Source organism: Alternaria burnsii (genome assembly GCF_013036055.1).
Source record: "Alternaria burnsii strain CBS107.38 chromosome Unknown 731, whole genome shotgun sequence".
Classification (NCBI taxonomy): domain Eukaryota; kingdom Fungi; phylum Ascomycota; class Dothideomycetes; order Pleosporales; family Pleosporaceae; genus Alternaria; species Alternaria burnsii.
Window position 1 is genome coordinate 43349 of NW_024066115.1, and position 16774 is coordinate 60122.

General features: G+C 52.4%; 5 protein-coding genes across 5 annotated transcripts; 4 read left to right on the forward strand and 1 right to left on the reverse strand.

Moving 5' to 3' along the window:
* Positions 1 to 1676: 1676 nt before the first annotated feature.
* On the forward strand, positions 1677 to 3781 carry GT037_006666 (protoplast regeneration and killer toxin resistance protein; the record flags this gene model as incomplete). The annotated part of the gene is made up of 2 exons (XM_038931713.1): positions 1677 to 3462; positions 3510 to 3781. The coding sequence occupies 2 exons, from the start codon at positions 1677 to 1679 to the stop codon at positions 3779 to 3781; spliced, it is 2058 nt and encodes a 685-aa protein (XP_038785185.1).
* A 1203-nt stretch (positions 3782 to 4984) lies between these two features.
* On the forward strand, positions 4985 to 6682 carry GT037_006667 (aromatic amino acid aminotransferase 1; the record flags this gene model as incomplete). The annotated part of the gene is made up of 1 exon (XM_038931714.1): positions 4985 to 6682. One exon carries the CDS (start codon positions 4985 to 4987, stop codon positions 6680 to 6682), a length of 1698 nt encoding a protein of 565 aa, XP_038785186.1.
* A 294-nt stretch (positions 6683 to 6976) lies between these two features.
* GT037_006668 (defender against death dad protein) lies at positions 6977 to 7501 on the reverse strand (the record flags this gene model as incomplete). The annotated part of the gene is made up of 2 exons (XM_038931715.1): positions 6977 to 7165; positions 7256 to 7501. 2 exons carry the CDS (start codon positions 7499 to 7501, stop codon positions 6977 to 6979), a joined length of 435 nt encoding a protein of 144 aa, XP_038785187.1.
* Positions 7502 to 7880: 379 nt separating this feature from the next.
* Positions 7881 to 8273, forward strand: GT037_006669 (uncharacterized protein; the record flags this gene model as incomplete). The annotated part of the gene is made up of 2 exons (XM_038931716.1): positions 7881 to 8021; positions 8076 to 8273. 2 exons carry the CDS (start codon positions 7881 to 7883, stop codon positions 8271 to 8273), a joined length of 339 nt encoding a protein of 112 aa, XP_038785188.1.
* A 1016-nt stretch (positions 8274 to 9289) lies between these two features.
* On the forward strand, positions 9290 to 16380 carry GT037_006670 (aspartyl-trna synthetase; the record flags this gene model as incomplete). Its single annotated transcript, XM_038931717.1, has 6 exons — positions 9290 to 9338; positions 9385 to 9658; positions 9707 to 10729; positions 10783 to 11393; positions 12499 to 12518; positions 13201 to 16380. 6 exons carry the CDS (start codon positions 9290 to 9292, stop codon positions 16378 to 16380), a joined length of 5157 nt encoding a protein of 1718 aa, XP_038785189.1.
* Between the last annotated feature and the right edge of the window lie 394 nt (positions 16381 to 16774).

Consider the following 16774-nt stretch of genomic DNA (forward strand, 5'->3'; position numbering starts at 1 on the left):
ATGCTATTTTGGGGATTCTGTTCCGCCACTAGCACCAGGCCTATCGCTAGAGCGTACATAAACACGGGATGATTTTCCACCCTCGCGATCAATGACAATCGCCATTGACAGCTTCGTCTTCCAGTACGCTTCTCTGATGTAATTCTCCGTCGTACTGCATCTAGCTGCCTCTCCCTTCACATGTCGCTGTCACACCTCAGTGCCCCTTGCCTGCGAACGATCCATGGATGCTACATGACGGAACCCCTGCATGCACCAAATCCTGCAGCCAAACGGTTACCGAGCCCTAGATCGCCATAGTATCAACCTCCCTATCGACTAACCTCACTTCTCCTTTTCTACCTTCTGGACAGTGTCTCAACACATCCTCCACACCAATGTATAAAGGAGGCATGCGCCGAGTTGGCTTCTTAGTCCATCTTCACCATTGGCGCCGAGAGCGGTGGGCGGTACACACTCCCGCATACATTAACACGGCGCGCTTGTCATGAGTTGCCTAAAATCATCAAGGATTGTGCCCCATCCTTCTTCGATATACACGAGTGGACCTGCGCTGAGCTTTGGCAGTGAATTTCCGCCTGACGCCTCGTGCTTTGCAGCAAGCTGACTGACAGCTTTGAACGCGTGGAGTCAGGGTCTCTTCACACAGCTCCACATCATTCCATGTCTCCATCCTAAGCCCTGCAGAGCGGTAGCTCCACTCGCGCGAATTGGCAGAGACGGTTAATTACCTAGCTGGCATTTGTCACATGTATAGAATTCGATAGCCGCGGAAACTTCGGTGGGGTGGTGATGGCTTGGACAAGTGATTCTTTGTCCGCATCGAGGTGCAATGAAGCCTCAATGCGTCTGCTCGACCACCTGTGATTAATAACGTTTGGAGCATGACAGGATAGTGTCTCCATCGTGAATGACGCCACCTTCCTGATGCTCACTGCGTACGTGTCTCAAGCAGCGCCCAGCCCAAGCCCAGTAGTCAAATACCGATGCACATCCGCGCCCATGCAGAACTTCCTCCGCATTTGCCAATATTTCCCCCGTGAGCCGCCATCGATTCTCTGCGCCCCTTCGGATCTTACCGAATAGATCGATAGTGCTCGTGTTTCATGCTGGTCACACACACCATCTCGCTTCCTCAGCAAGCCGGCCTCTGCCGCCCAGTCCACTCAATCCACTCAGTCCACTATTCGCCATTCTATACGAGAGTCGGCATCGAGTGGGGTTTCAAAAAGCGTCTACTGCCCTCGTACCGTACACTTGCCCTGCATTTTGTATGAACCGAGTCGAGGGTTCATCTAAAAGACTATTCGCACTTTTCGAGGGCAACGTTCAGGGTCCAACTGCCGCCAACCCTTACACTCCGCTTCCAGTGAGTCTAATCCTTATCTGTACCGTAGATCATCATCCCAAGGCCCCAGGGTACGCATCCTGCTATGGCCGAGGTTGGCAAACATTTGTTACAACCAGTCGTCACACCGCAACTCAGGTTGCTAACAATTGATTGTAGGAGGAGCAAAGATCCACACAGCAGACGGCTTGTTATCGCATGCGTCGGTTTGCTTGTCACTAAGACTGCACCACCACCTTAGAGCCCCGCCGTTGCAGCGAGTCAGGACTTAGGCGGACATAAGACTGCCACCAGAGATCTAAGGAAGGGGGACGCCATTTTCGAAGCGATGTCCCAGGTTGCTTCGACACCACCATCGAGGGCCTTGCCACCCGTCCCCGCCGACGAAGAAGCCTACGGCGTACATCGTCCTGACTTGAACGCCTCGGGTAGTTTCCAGGATCGCAAACCGCCCACCACGCGACACTCTTCCACACCCTCGTTCAGTATTACCGAGCACAACACCACAGCGGCAGGAGGACGCGATTCGAGACAGTCCGGATCTTCCTTCAACCAAAGTTCCGACGGCCATTCAAGGACGCCGTCGCGAGACATAGAAACACCAGACCTCGAGTATCGGTTCTCTGGAAGCTCAATTCCCCCCGCGCAAGAGATTGCCTTTAGACAGCTGCATATCAGCAACGGATCGTACGGTAGTCGATTCTCACAAATCGCGGAAATGGACGTCGCAAGGGCCCAAGATGAGGCAGACAACATATACACTCCCCAGGAGCAATACCGGCCCGTATCCTACCCGAACCAACCGACCCCGCCGGCTGCTGCACATTCTCCCCGCGAGACCGCACAATCGCCGACGGCTGGGTCGCAGCACTCTTCCAATAACAGTGGGCGCAACAGCTACTTCAACACCCATGCGCAGGAGGGGGAGCTGCAAGTCCCGCGTAGCACAGTGCCTAGACCCAGCTCTGCATACACCCTGGGCTCGGAACTGAATGCACGAGGTCGTACAGAATCCCCACGCCTTTCAGTGTATGGAACCTCCCCGTCACCTAGCGGATCACCTAATCCTTATGCCCGCCCCATCTCAACCAGCCGCCGTTCTCCCGACGTCAGACCGGAGTCGTCTTACATCGATCTGACCAATCTACCGTACAACCAGCAAGTCGCCCCTGCAGCCAACTTTGGTAATGCAGCTCTGCGGGGCGCTGTGGGGCAGAATGCTTCCCTGCTCAACCAAAAGAAGACGCTGGAAATGTACAGGGCGAACGTCAAGAAAACAGCGGATACTGCAGTGCAATACGAGTTCGCGTTGTTCATGGTACAAGTAGCCCGCGAGATTCTGGGGGCGGAGGATGACAGTGATGACCACGGCATGAACCCCACAGAATTGCTAAAGGAAGCACGACAGATTCTTCAGAGATTAGCCGACCGCAGCTATCCGTTTGCACAGTACTACCTTGCAGATGGATATGCGTCAGGTCTGTTCAACAAGGACAAGCCGGATCACGATCGCGCATTTCCACTCTTTGTAGCTGCTAGTAAGCATGGACACGCGGAATCAGGATTCCGTGCCGCACTCTGTTATGAGTTTGGTTGGGGCTGCCGCAAAGACTACGCCAAAGCTGTTCAGTTTTACCGCGCTGCAGCATCGAAGAACCACCCGGGAGCTGCGACACGACTTGGAAAGGCTTGTTTGACAGGCGATATGGGCCTTCAGAACAAGTACAGGGAAGGACTAAAATGGCTCAAGCGAGCTACTGAATCAGCCGACTTTCAATACAACATTGCGCCTTACGAGCTTGGTCTGCTGCACGAGACAGGCTTCGGGGACGACATCTTCAAGGACGAGGTGTACGCAGTACAGCTCTTCACACAATCTGCTGAGTTGGGACATCCGTTGGCTGCTTTGAAGCTAGGCGAAGCTTACGAACATGGCTTGCTACGCTGTCCTAAAGATGCTGCACTCTCCGTTCATTATTACAATTGTGCTGCCCAGGCCGATATCCCCGAAGCCATGATGAATCTATGCGCGTGGTATATGGTCGGTGCCGAACCAGTTCTGGAGAAGGACGAAAATGAGGCGTACGAGTGGGCTAAGAAAGCTGCGGAGCATGGTGAGTCTGTCAACATTCGTAGAGGTTAATCATGCTAATTCTGTCAGGTCTTCCAAAAGCCGAGTATGCCTGTGGATATTTCACAGAAATGGGCATTGGCTGCCGGAGGGATCCTCTAGAGGCAAATGTCTGGTACGTCAAAGCCGCAGACTCTGGCGACGAGCGGGCGAAACAGCGTCTTGCCATTATTCAAGCTGCCGCATCCGGGCAACCACACGCCCCAGCAAAAGCCACCACCGATAAAGGCAAACTTAAGAAAGAGAAAGTCAGCAAGGAGAAGGATGTCAAAGAAAAAGACGAAAACTGCGTCGTAATGTGAAGAGGGGCGTGTTGTTGATTCCTTCCGTCCATGCTTCTGTTGTATTTTCTCTTATACCCGATTCGCGATCTGTTTTTCCTTCTCTTGCATGTGTATGGGTTGGTGGTTTCCGCCATTCATTAATGGGTATGGCGGTAGTTCTTTTAATATGGGTGGATGTGCATATACGGCGTTCGTGATGCATTACTCTTGCATATCACCGCTCAGGATTTGGGCGCCAAAATCTTTCCGCACTTTTGGTGGCAACATATCGGCGGTTTTTGCAGCTTCGTCATGGCATGCAGAATAGAGTTAAATTCTGAGGACAGCTGAGACCAGTGGAAAAACAAAACGGATGATGATATCAGGTGCCTTGACTAAGTGCTATCGTCGTACGAATGACTGTATCTTCTGATAGGCCTATATGGTGACAAAACTTGTAATCTATCTTCACGTATTCATCGTACATTCGTGCTAATGATAAGATGGTTTCTGTCGCCAGATTCAACATTGAGTACTTGTCAGACAAACCCTTATTTAGCGCAGACTAAAACTTCTAGAACCCGAGTATGTAAGATCAGATGTGTGTTCAGCACGGGTGTCGACGGCTTTGTTGCCATGAACGCATCTCGTGATAACGTAGTTGTCATAAAAGCGCCGATTGGTCAATTCCTGCAGCACCTTACGTAGCTTCAACCTCACAACAGTCCGTTCGTGTCCGCTCTATACGATACGCTCGGTACCCAATTCCCATGGACCACTCTTCACAACGATCGGCTTCGACTGCGTTTCAGGCCACATCAGAGGGATCGTGTGCGGCAAACAATGTACAAGCAAAGGGCGTGAAGTTTGTAACACGCAGCTGTCTGTATGGCTTTGGCACGTGTTGTGGAGTCGCACGCTTTGCTTTCCCCAGACCGTGGCTAACCGCTACCCGAAATGGTAGGCATGATGCAGGTGCACGTTCGCGGCTCCACCTACACGCCTTAGACTACATATGTAGGGCGTATGATAACCGATAGCTGATAGCTTAGTTCGACCGAGTGAAGTTTAAGACTTGAATATCTCAAACAATCAACTTCTACTACACTCAAATAATTCATCAGCTTTCAAGGTCGTTGCTAAGTCCTTGGTAAGCTGTACTAAGGTCTGGAAGACAGGAAACAAAGAAAACGTTGGACAAACGAGGTCCAGATTACTCCCACCATCAACCTCCCGTCAAAGATGTCACCACCTTCAGCTGTCGAAGTATCAGCAGTTTCAGACACGTCTGGAGTTACTATCCCGAACCCGCTGAGTGCGCCAGTTCAGAGCAATGAAATTCATGGAAGGAGGAAGAAGACAACTGCAGCTCAATGGGGCGTAGCGGCGCCATCGGATACTGCAAATTTCAGACTGAAATCGCATGACCACAAGCCAAAAGCCAAGCAATGGAGCCGTACGTTCTTCCCACTTCAAGTCAGTCTTCACGACGAGCCAAACGCTAACTATGCCTTTCTAGACATCATGAGCCATGAAGCAACGATCCGCAAAGGCAACTCTCTTAAAGAGGCCGCAAAGTATCTCGGCACACCTGGAATCATCTCCCTCGGCGGCGGTTTACCATCCAGCGAGTACTTTCCCTTCGAAGAGCTATCGATCAAAGTGCCCAAGATCGGCCACTTCTCGGAAACCGAAACTAGGGAATCCGGCGTGACCATCACTGCAGGCAAACATGACCTTGCTGAGAACAAGTCCAATTTTGACATCGCTACTGCATTCAATTACGGCCAGGGATCTGGTTCAGCACAGCTTCTACGCTTCATGACTGAACACACCGAACTGATACACGATCCGCCGTACCAAGACTGGAAATGCACCATGACAGTTGGAAGCACATCAGCGACTGATATGCTCCTTAGAATGTTCACCAGACCTGGTGACATGATTCTATCAGAAGAGTACACTTTCTCTGCTTTTGTAGAGACCGCGCGACCGTTGGGCGTACGTGTTTGCGGCGTCCCAATCGACAACCAAGGACTTCTTCCCACTGAGATGGACTCGCTCCTCACAAACTGGGACCAAGCTGCTCGAGGGGCGCGGAAGCCCCATCTCATATACACAGTGCCCACAGGTCAGAACCCTACCGGAGCAACACAAAGCGCAGAGCGCCGGCATGCCCTCTATGCTGTCTGCCAAAAGCACGACATCCACATTCTAGAAGACGAACCATACTACTTCCTCCAGATGCAACCCTACACCGGCGCCAACGCCCCTGCCATCCCTCCACCGGCATCCCACGCAGACTTCATCAAATCCCTCGTTCCAAGCTACCTCTCCATCGACACAGACGGCCGCGTAATCCGCATGGACTCGTTCTCCAAGGTCATCGCGCCTGGTTCGCGAATCGGATGGATCACTGCCCCCGCCGAAGTCATAGAACGGTATTCCAAATATGCTGATGTATCGACGCAGAACCCGGCCGGCATGTCCCAACTTATTCTCTTCAAGCTCCTAGATGAACACTGGGGCCACGCCGGGTACCTGGACTGGCTGATCTACATGCGCATGCAATACACACACCGTCGGGACATCATCCTTTCCGCATGCACAAAGTACTTACCCACTGAAGTTATGAGCTGGAAACCACCCATGGCTGGCATGTTCCACTGGATGCAAATTGATTTCAGAAAACATCCCAGTTATCCCGAGAAGAGCATTGAGAGCATTGAGGAGAGTATCTTTATGCGCGTTATTGACCATGGGGCGTTAGTTATGAGGGGCAGCTGGTTCTATGCGGATGCGGATGAGAAGCATGATACGTTGTTTTTCAGGGCTACGTATGCGGCGGCGCCAGGGGAGAAAATCGAGGAGGGGATCAGGCGATTAGGGGAGGCGGTTAGGGAGGAGTTTGGGTTGGTTATGTATGCTAGGGAGACTTGATGGGAAATTGAGATGGGAATTGACTTGAGCGGTTGTGGTGTTGCATTGACTCGGTGGTAATTGTTTCGGAGTATAGCAGGATGATTCTTTCAGCATACATGTCACTGCCGAAACCAAGGCTGTCCACGCCTCGTCCATATCTCTAGTACTCTTACAGATATTCGATCCCTAGGCTTTCCTTTTATGAACCCTTTAGTACATTGCGCAACGCCTTGATACCGACAGACAGGCAGGTTCCACTTCCACTCTGCTTCGTATTAGGACTCTCTTGCAACCCTTCCCTGTGCTTCCCGCTCAGTTAATAAAGTTCACACAGAAGAAGTGCAGTAGCAAGCTGCCAAGGATGAAGTCTGCAAAAGCCCGCTCATGCGATATGTTCTCAAAGTGCACCTTGTTCTCCGAGTTTGTCTGGATGCGCAGAGAGGCTGTGAGGACGAATTGACCGACTGTTGCGCTGAAGCCGGAAAGGAAAGCGTTGAAGGGCTATCGGAGATTGTTAGCCAACGGTTCCTATTCTGTACCTTTACATGCGTGATGTAGGACGTTGGGAAGCAGGGACAAGAGACAACGTACAAAGTTTCCAACCAAGACTACATAGAGGAATTGTAGAGCACCGACGATAACGAGGAATGCAAGGAAGGTGTCGAGGAGCTTTGTTCGCTGGGGTGTCTTGGAGACGTATTTATCCCATATTCCTTGCGCAATGGCTGCTGCGTCTGTGTTGTTTGCTTTGGCTTTGGTTGATCGTACGGGTGCCGGGGCACTGGTGGTTGTGGAAGGAGCGTCAGCCGAGGCAGTGGTGCGCTGTTTCGGGGCCATTGTCGGGGAGCTTCAACGGTAAACGTCGAGTGGTGGGCGTTTAGGGGATATTGAAGATGACGCGCGGTGGTGATGCCCGTGGTGGATAGCTTGAGGCCACATGTTCGTGGTTGGTCCAAGCTGGGGATTACGAGTCGGCGTCGGTTTCTTCGGCTGTCCGCGAATCCCCGCCGCAAATGCCATCATTCACTTGGCCCAGCCATCTCCAAGCATCCGACGAGAAACTTCTACTGCTTCAGTTTGTTTTTTCGTCCTTCAAATATTGACGCCTTTACCCAGACTTCACTGTATCACTTGAAAAACCACATAGTAAAGAGCAACGTGACAATGGTGAGCAACACCACCAATCGCTGTTATACACGAGTCATGATGTAAATGGATGCATGCTGACTGGACAATCAAGTCTCTAGGAAACATCGCTCTCATCCTTGGTGCTCTTACTGCTGGTGGCGGTATCACCGGTTACGTGAGGACTGGCTCCGTGCCATCAATCGCAGCTGGATGTACTGTTGGACTTCTGGTATGCGCCGATCCTACTACTTATCACTTCTAGCCCGTCTAACGTAGGCAACAGTATATGCTCGGTGGCTATCGCGTCAACAGCCGCGCAGCCTACGGTGTCGAGTTGGCTCTTCTCGCTTCTGTCATTCTTGCGGGTAGCTCAATTCCTCGCGCGATCAAGTCCGGCAAGCCGCTTCCCATTGGACTGAGCATTCTGGCTACATTCGGTCTGTGGACATTCGGCAATGCGTACATGAACAAACGCGTATAAAGTCTGCGAAGCAGCAACCAAAGAGAAGGGAGTGCGTCGTGCTAAGAACCGTATATTATCATACCATGTCCATAAACAAATCTTAACTGGATGCAAAACGGAATCCCAAGCGCCAATGTTTACTTTGGAACGGCTAACGTTGCACAAACAGAGTCACCAAACAATGCAACTGGCTGTACCCCCAGAATACAGACGTCTTCTAGTGTACCTCGAGTAGGAAGAGTCGGAAAACGCCTGTCAGCGACCTGATGATAACAGTCTACTTTGCCCTAGCCACGTGCGGCTTCCACATGTTGGATATTAAGTTGGCGTTGGCGGTCGTTCCATTCTCCAAAAATTCGGACGTTCTGACAGGCTCCCCACAACGCCGTGTCGCTAGAGGCCCCGGGTTATTTGGAAGAATGCAATACCTACCATTCAACGTTGAAGCAACATCAAGAAAACTCCCCACCAATTTAAGACCCCAGTCCAGCTTCGCGTGTCAACTGCCGTCGTTTGCCTAGGATTTGTCGAGTTTTAGCGCCATTCAGTAGCACCGCATGAACGAACACTGACTATCGCGAGTATTATTCCGGGTCACAATGCGGTTCAAGCTCATCAAAATTGATAGCGCAGAGTTTCGTCAACCAATTGTACTACATCGGAATGAGATTCTCGACTATCAGCCTACCTTTTCCAGCAGTAAACTCAGGCTGAAACTCGTCCGAATGTTCAAAAGATACATAGCGACCACAGTTATGTATCCCAGTCCGTCATAGATCGCAGCTCCGAGTCCGTTGATTGGCAGTTCAATATGGCTTCTCCAGTCCTTCTCCAACATTTTCATTTAACACATACAAGAAGATTGAAGACAGATTACACATTGAGGAGATCGAAGTAAGTCCCGGCGTGGCTCGCTGCCTCGTCTATTACCACGATGGATGTTGGATGTGGTTGCATAAAGAGTTGGACAAGGCCTCCCGAGTGGCAGCTACAAACATCTAGATACGTGCCACCTAGCCACGGAACCCACCATTATGCGTTACACTCAGATTCTTGGCAGTGCTGCTGCACTTGGCGGTTATGGTCAGTGTGGTCTTCAAGTGAACGGACTATACTGACATTGATGAAGCTCTTGCTCAAGAAGGTGAGGCACAGTCTACTGTTGTCTACGATTCAGAAACGAAGATCAGTTATTCGTCGTACACGGAGCCAGAAACAGGGATGTCATTTGGTGTTGCTCTTCCAAAGAATGTTACGGACCCGTATGATGCCATCATTAGGATCACCGCACCGATCGCCAACCAATGGGTCGGTTTCTCGTGGGGAGGTACTATGGTCTGGAACCCGTTGAGCGTTGCTTGGCCTAATGGTCAATCTGGGACTATCTCTGCTCGCTTCGCTTTGTATGTCGTATCTCCAAGGTTTACGAGCACGTTACTGACTCAACACAGCAGTATTGGCTTGCCGCAGGGGTACGATGGAGCCGAGCATACATACCTCAAAGGCACAAAAACAAATGCAACGCACTGGACAGTCAATGCGCTATGCAAAGGCTGCACTGGATGGCAAAACAGCGAAGACACAAGATATGCGCTCAATGGTACTAGTACAACAGAGTTCGCCTGGGCTTACGGTGTCTCTTCGGTCGAGGATTCTTCCCGAAACGATTCCGCTTTCAATGTCCACCAGGCCTGGGGAAAATGGATCCACAACCTGGACGCTGCCCGCATCGATGATTTCGATTCTTTGGTCAAGACTAACCTGCTGACGGCGCCTGTAGCCACACCTTCCGCTGCTCCGACCACTGTCGTGACAAGCGTCGTACCGTCTGCATCTGCGACGTTAAAGCCAGCAGCGCCTGCTGCCATCCCAGCCTCGTGCTCCGGCGCTGGCAACCCTGCATTCCAGGGCAGTCTTGCGGCTGGATGGAAGGCCACGAAGATTGCTGGAGGCTTGACCAGCCCTCGCAGCATTCAATTTGATAGTGCTGGGAATATGTTGGTCGTCCAATCTGGCAAGGGTATCTCGTACCATAAGATGGGCACAGACGGTTGCATCACTTCCACCAAGATGCTGGTCTCGCAGAACAACCTGAACCATGGTATCGCAATGAGTCCTGACGGCAAGACGCTGTATGCGAGCTCCATGACCCAAGCTTATTCTTGGCCATACGATGCCGCTGCGGGTACACTGGGTACTAGAGCGACTATCATCACCGGCATGTACAATGGCGGCTCCCATCTAACTCGTACTCTTGCCATTGCGCCACAGAACCCGAACTTGCTGGTGGTCTCCCATGGATCCAACGCAAATATCGACTCTGCTACGTCGGATCCCAAGACTGGCCGCGCCATCATCAAGGTGTTCGACTTGTCAAAGGTCCCTAGCGGAGGGTATAATTATGTATCTGGCGGATACAACGCTGGATATGGACAACGTAATGACGTGGGAATCTGCTTTGACAAGAACAACATGTAAGCACCACTCATGGTGAAGTATGTGCGTTGAGAACTAATGATTGTAACAGGCTTTGGGGCGTAGAGAACAGCGGCGACGACTTCAAGCGTAACGGAAAAGACATACACCAAGACAACCCCGGCGAGAAGATCCACTATATGGGAGACGTCACCAAACCCAATGAAAACTGGTACGGCTACCCATCCTGCTTTACCGTCTGGAAACCCAGTGACTTCACCGACAAGACATTCAAAGTCGGCGACTTCTTCGTCCAACAACCAAGCACGAGCATGAACGATGACACCTGTGTTCAAAAGGCCACACCTCCTAAGCTGACGTTATTCCCGCACTCCGCACCCATCGATTGCAAGTTCGATGCCGACAGCACCACCATGTACATCACTTACCACGGTAGCTGGAACCGCAATCCCGTTACCGGTTTCAAGCTTGTCGCCGTGCAATTTAAAGTTGGTACTGATGGGAATTATACGCCAGTTGAGCCTTTGACTAGTACTACAGCTGCCAAGGACATATTCTACAATCCGGCTGTGGAGAAGTGCCAGGGCAATGGACCAAGTTTTAGCTCGGGTTGCTTCAGACCTGCAGGTTTGGCTTGGGATTCCCAAGGAAGGCTGTTCATGACGAGTGATACGAGCAGCAACGGAGAGCTTTGGGTGTTGGGTAAGTCGTAGAAAACAAAGCATGGCATTAGGTTTGTGGGTATCCAGTGGGCGTCTCCGGGGGTAAGACGGTTTGTGTATACAAGTACCTATGCAGAACAATAATACGGTCGTTTCTACTTTCTCATGTTGTGCTCATGTTAAGCCGCTATTTTTCCAGACTTCCTATGCTGAAGATGGTATCTGCGAAGCAAAATCAGCTAGACGGTTACAAAGAGAGCGCATCTCGTAGCATCAATTTGGAATACGAACTTGTCGTATACGTGAGGGAAGAGAGAGAGAGAGTGTGGCGTCCTGGAAACGAGGGACTGCCAGTACCATCTAGGCGTAGTATGAGTGGGCGTGGCAACCCATCTGTAGGCTATGACACCATAACACGACACGTGCGAGACGAAATCTCGCTTGTGGGGACGCCCTTAATTAGGGCGAGATCCTGTTGTTGAACGACTGGACCTGCCGCTCCAAAGCTGTCTAACAGTATAGCTGAGACAACAACCATCGTAGTCCAAGCGTAGGGTGGCACATGAGTTCAAGTGAAAACCCGCTTTCCCTGAATTCCATGTGCCGGCAGAAGTCATGGTGGGGGGAGAAAAGGCGGATATCGGCAGTGGGCTGAGTGATTTGCATGCTGAAATGCGATCTCCAGGAACACGGCGTGCCTGGCAAGAACTTGTTATTGCGCATAACGATCGTCGATGCTGTCGGTTATTCTTGGGTACTCATCTCGCTTTCGCAATGGTTGCCGCCCCCTTTGTGACGCGGCGGCAGAGCAACAGGTTTTTCAGGGAAATATGGTGTTGCAAAGAAATGTCAGGGTCGCTGCAGATAGTTGGTCGTTGGATGTGCAATTCCAAGGCCTGCTCATGCGCATCCGGCAGAATGCCATGCGACTCGCCAAAACCCATCAACCCCATCGGAGCGACTAGGCTCGGTTTCACCCGACACGCCGCCGGAAGGGCAAGTCAAGCATGAGCCAAGAATTCTTCCTTATACTAATCATTCACATGTCGTAGTCACCAGCTCCGAGCGGCCGAAGCACGAGCTGAAGCATGACTGATGGCTCTGCGTGTCCCAATCGCCCGCTCTCGATGCTGACAAGACCCCAGCCTGTGGCTGGAGTGGACTGGTAAGACAGCCTTGAAGATCTTGGCTCGAAAAGCTTCGCATCTCATTGCCTATACAAGTACTCGCTCTGCTGCAAAGAGATAGGCGTAGACAGAAGCTTTACCGATTGGGAGAGAGGTGCGGGATGCGTCAGCGAAGACAAAGAGCAGTGCATGCGGCCTGTCTAGCCTGTCAGAATCCACATAGTTATTGCGTCTCTGGCTTGTTGAGCTTTTGCTATGAAAGCAGCCGGAATGGTTGTGGTGATAACAGCGACTGACCCCTCCATGGCCCATGTCTTCTGCCTGCTAACCTCCCCTACTGCCTTCGGCCTCCGCGGGTTTTCAGGGCGTCTCTTGCAAGCAGGCAAAGGTCTAGAGCGGATCAATCCCCAAGCATCTACGTCACGGGTGCGCACGGGTGATATCGCGCACTGGCTCGGCGCTAGGAAGGGCTTGAAGTGAAACGCTGCCTTTGCAGTAGCCAAAATACTGGGGGGTCACGTCATATCCCGTTCACCTTCGCATCGGCAACCACGCCAGAGGCCGTTCCCAGCCACGATATAGTTAGACTCGCGCCTCCTCGGCTTTGCTGGCATATCCATAGCAATTGTTTTTTCCCTTGCCCAGAGACACCTTCCACATCCCCCCCGTCAGCAAGAGCATTCCCCCGCGTCTGCTTGCCCCCACTCTGCGCTCAGGTAGTCTAACCACGCACAACACGGGCAAAGCTCTCGCACCACCGCCACGATGAGTTCCCTCAAGAAAGCGCTTGAGAAGCTAAAGCCCGGACACCACGGGTCGTCGGCCTCGGACGATGAGAAGAGCAGCGGCGTCAAGTCGCCCACTTCCGTCAATGGCCGCGCTCAGTCGCCTGCCGCAACGCCGCGCTCTTCCGTAACCCTAGGTGGCTCCCGACCAAGCGGCGAGCACAAACGTGGAGACGTTGCATCTCCCACCGACAGCAGGACCAGCATCGACCAGCCCCGCGGCTCGCTCAGCGGCATCCTCCACCGCCGCACCGAGAGCCCGAACCGCACTGGCACCAACAAGTCCGGATCCAGCCACCAGCGCTCCGGCTCCCTCTCCACCCACAGCCCCATGCGAGCCGTCAAGGAGAAGCTGCACATTGGCAACGACTCGAGCGACGAAGATGCTCCCCTCAACCGCGAAGGTGAGCCCATGTCTCGTGGCCAACTGCGCAAACACGAGAAGCAGGCACAGCAGGAGGAGCGCCACAAGCAGAACTTGGAGAAGGAGCAAGAGCTGGAGCGCAGGAGGAAGGAGATGGAGCAACAAGCCCTGGCTGAGTTGACCCCGGAGCAGAGGTCCAAGTACGGTGTCATCCACCCCAACTCCTACTCGGGAGAGTGGAAGCATGAGCCCCGCCACAAGATCCAGGACTTCTCTGCAAAGGACGTCGGCAAGGAGGTTGTCTTCCGTGCTCGTATCCACCACCTCAGGAAGATGAGCTCCAAGTTCGTCTTCTTGATGTTCCGCCAACAGCTCGCTACCATCCAGGGTGTCCTCTTGGAGCACGCCGACATTTCAAAATACATGCTGTACTGGGCTGAGCACCTGGACGCTGAGACCATTGTCCTGGTCAAGGGTATCCTGCAGGAGCCCAAGGCCAAGCAGGGCGAGGTTCTCGGTGCCACCATTCACGACGTCGAGGTTTCCGTCCACGCCCTACATGTTGAAGCTGCCGTCACAGACCACCTTCCCTTCAATGTCAACGAGGCCGAGGTCTCGCAGGCTGAGGTCGATGCCGAACTGGCACAGGGAGACCACAAGGAAGGCCATACACGTGTCAAGATTGCAGACCGTACACGCTTGAACAACCGCGTTATCGATCTGAGGACAACAGCTTCTCAGGGTATCTTCCGCATTCAGTCCGGTATCTGCAGACTCTTCCGTAATCAGCTCGACTCGGAAGGTTTTATCGAGATCCACACTCCCAAGCTGCAGGGCGGTGCCACTGAGTCGGGTGCCAGCGTGTTCAAGATCGACTACTTCGGTCGTGGCGCGTTCCTTGCACAGAGTCCTCAATTGGCCAAGCAAATGGCCATTTCCGCAGACTTTGGCAAGGTGTACGAGATTGGTGCCGTCTTCCGTGCCGAGAACAGTAACACCTACCGTCATTTGACCGAGTACACTGGCCTCGATCTGGAGATGCAGATTGACGAGCACTACCACGAAGTCCTCCGTGTATTGGACCGCACCTTCAAGGCCATTTTCAAGGGCATCTACGAGCAATACCGTCCTGAGATTGAGGTCATCAAGAAGCACTTTCCACACGAAGACCTTGTCTGGCTGGACCAGACACCTATCATTCCCTTCGCTGACGGTGTTCGTATGCTAAACGAGTCTGGCTGGAGGGATGACGATGGCAACGAACTTGACGTGAACGAGGATCTAGGCACCAGAGATGAGGTGCAACTTGGTCGTGTCATCAAGCAGAAGCTCGGAACCGACTACTACATCCTAGACAAGTTCCCAGCCAACGCGCGCCCATTCTACGCCATGAACGACCCCAACGACCCTACTGTTACCAACTCTTTCGATATCTTCTGCAGAGGCCAGGAGATTCTCAGTGGTGGTCAGCGTATTCATGACTCTAACCTGCTCTTAGAGAAGATGCGTAAGCTCAAGGTTGACCCTGGCTCCATGGAGGAGTATATCCAGGGCTTCCAGTGGGGAGCACCGCCCCACGGTGGTGGTGGTATTGGTCTTGAGCGTATTCTCATGTTGATGATGAACCTCGGAAACATCCGTCATGCTTCTATGTTCCCTCGCGACCCCAAGAGTTTACCGGAGCGGCCGGTCGTCAAGCAGCTGCGTCATCCAGAGGCAAGCACTATGCATCCTCCGTGGGAAGGCCAGGATCGTGCTGTTGCCAAGATCGATCTACAGCCTATCGAGAAGCTTATCGCCAACTACGGTGATGCCACGAACACCTCGTGGCTGGAGCCTCGCACAGAGATCTGGCGCGACGAGAACACTGGTGCAGCTGTTGGCTTCGTACCTCAGGATGGTTTCGCCATTACTGTTGGTGACCCTCTTTGCCACGAGTCTCAATATCTCAAGACCATGGCTGGTTATCTCAAGTATATCAAGAAGGAGCGCAACCTCAAGCCGCTCTGGCTTCTTGTGGGAGCTGCCACAGAAGAGGTTCTCGCAACCAAGTTCAACTGGCGCACATTCTCCGTTACTGGAGAGCAGCGTGTAGACCCAGTTCACAACCCTGCGGATAAGGACTCTGACGTTCAGCGCAAGATCCGTCACGCAGAAAAGGAAGGTGTCAAGATCAGTGATTACGCTCTCGGTGCACCACCACCGGCAGATGTCAAGCAGAAGGTTGATGCCCGTGTATCAGACTGGTTGAACAACCGCAAGGGCAAGCAGGTCCATCTTACCAACATTCACCCATGGCAAGATGAGGAGCACCGTCAATATCACATTGCCTACACGCCTGATGGTACCATCGCCGCGTTCGTCGCAATGGCTCAACTCTCACCTGATCATGGCTGGCAGGTCAAGTACTCGCTCGATTTCCCCGGCGCACCGGGTGGTTCGATTGAGTACATCGTCACACATGCTCTCAAGCAAGTCGCCGCCAGTGGTGCGACCAGCGTCACCTTTGGTGGTGGTGCTAGCTCGAAGTTCAGCCCGGGACACAACGTCAAGGGCACTCGTGTCAAGGTGCTCAGCCGCGCATACCACGCCATCGCGACCGAGCTCAAGCTCACAAACAAGACCGAGTTTCGTGAGAAGCTGGGTGCAGTCGATGACCCAAGCTACATCTGTTACCCACCCCATGGGCTGGGCCCTATGGCGGTCAAGGCCATCTTAAACTTCTTCTCAGACGATGATGACAACAACTAAGTAACGTGTTGGTGGATGATATACACGCTAGGATAACGATACATTGATGGATGGTCGAAGGCATGATACCACAAGGCGTTTTGCTGTATGAGTAGGCGGTACCTTCTACCTGTCTGACTCTTTTGATGGAACATTTGTAGCGGGAGGACGTTAAGGTAGATAGCGTTGTTTCTTAATGTAATACCCCCATGAAAATGTTTTGTCTTCTCGATCAATGTGACATATGCTCATGGATATGTTGATAGTTTTGTGGTTAGATTTCGGTTGCTCAGATGCTAAATTAAGCATGACCGCGGGATATCTGTCTGACCATCCTCGGCGCATTTTCACTATTTTCCGACGTGACACCGCATCAAACACACGGCAGAGACATCGGTAACGACGAGGTTCCACC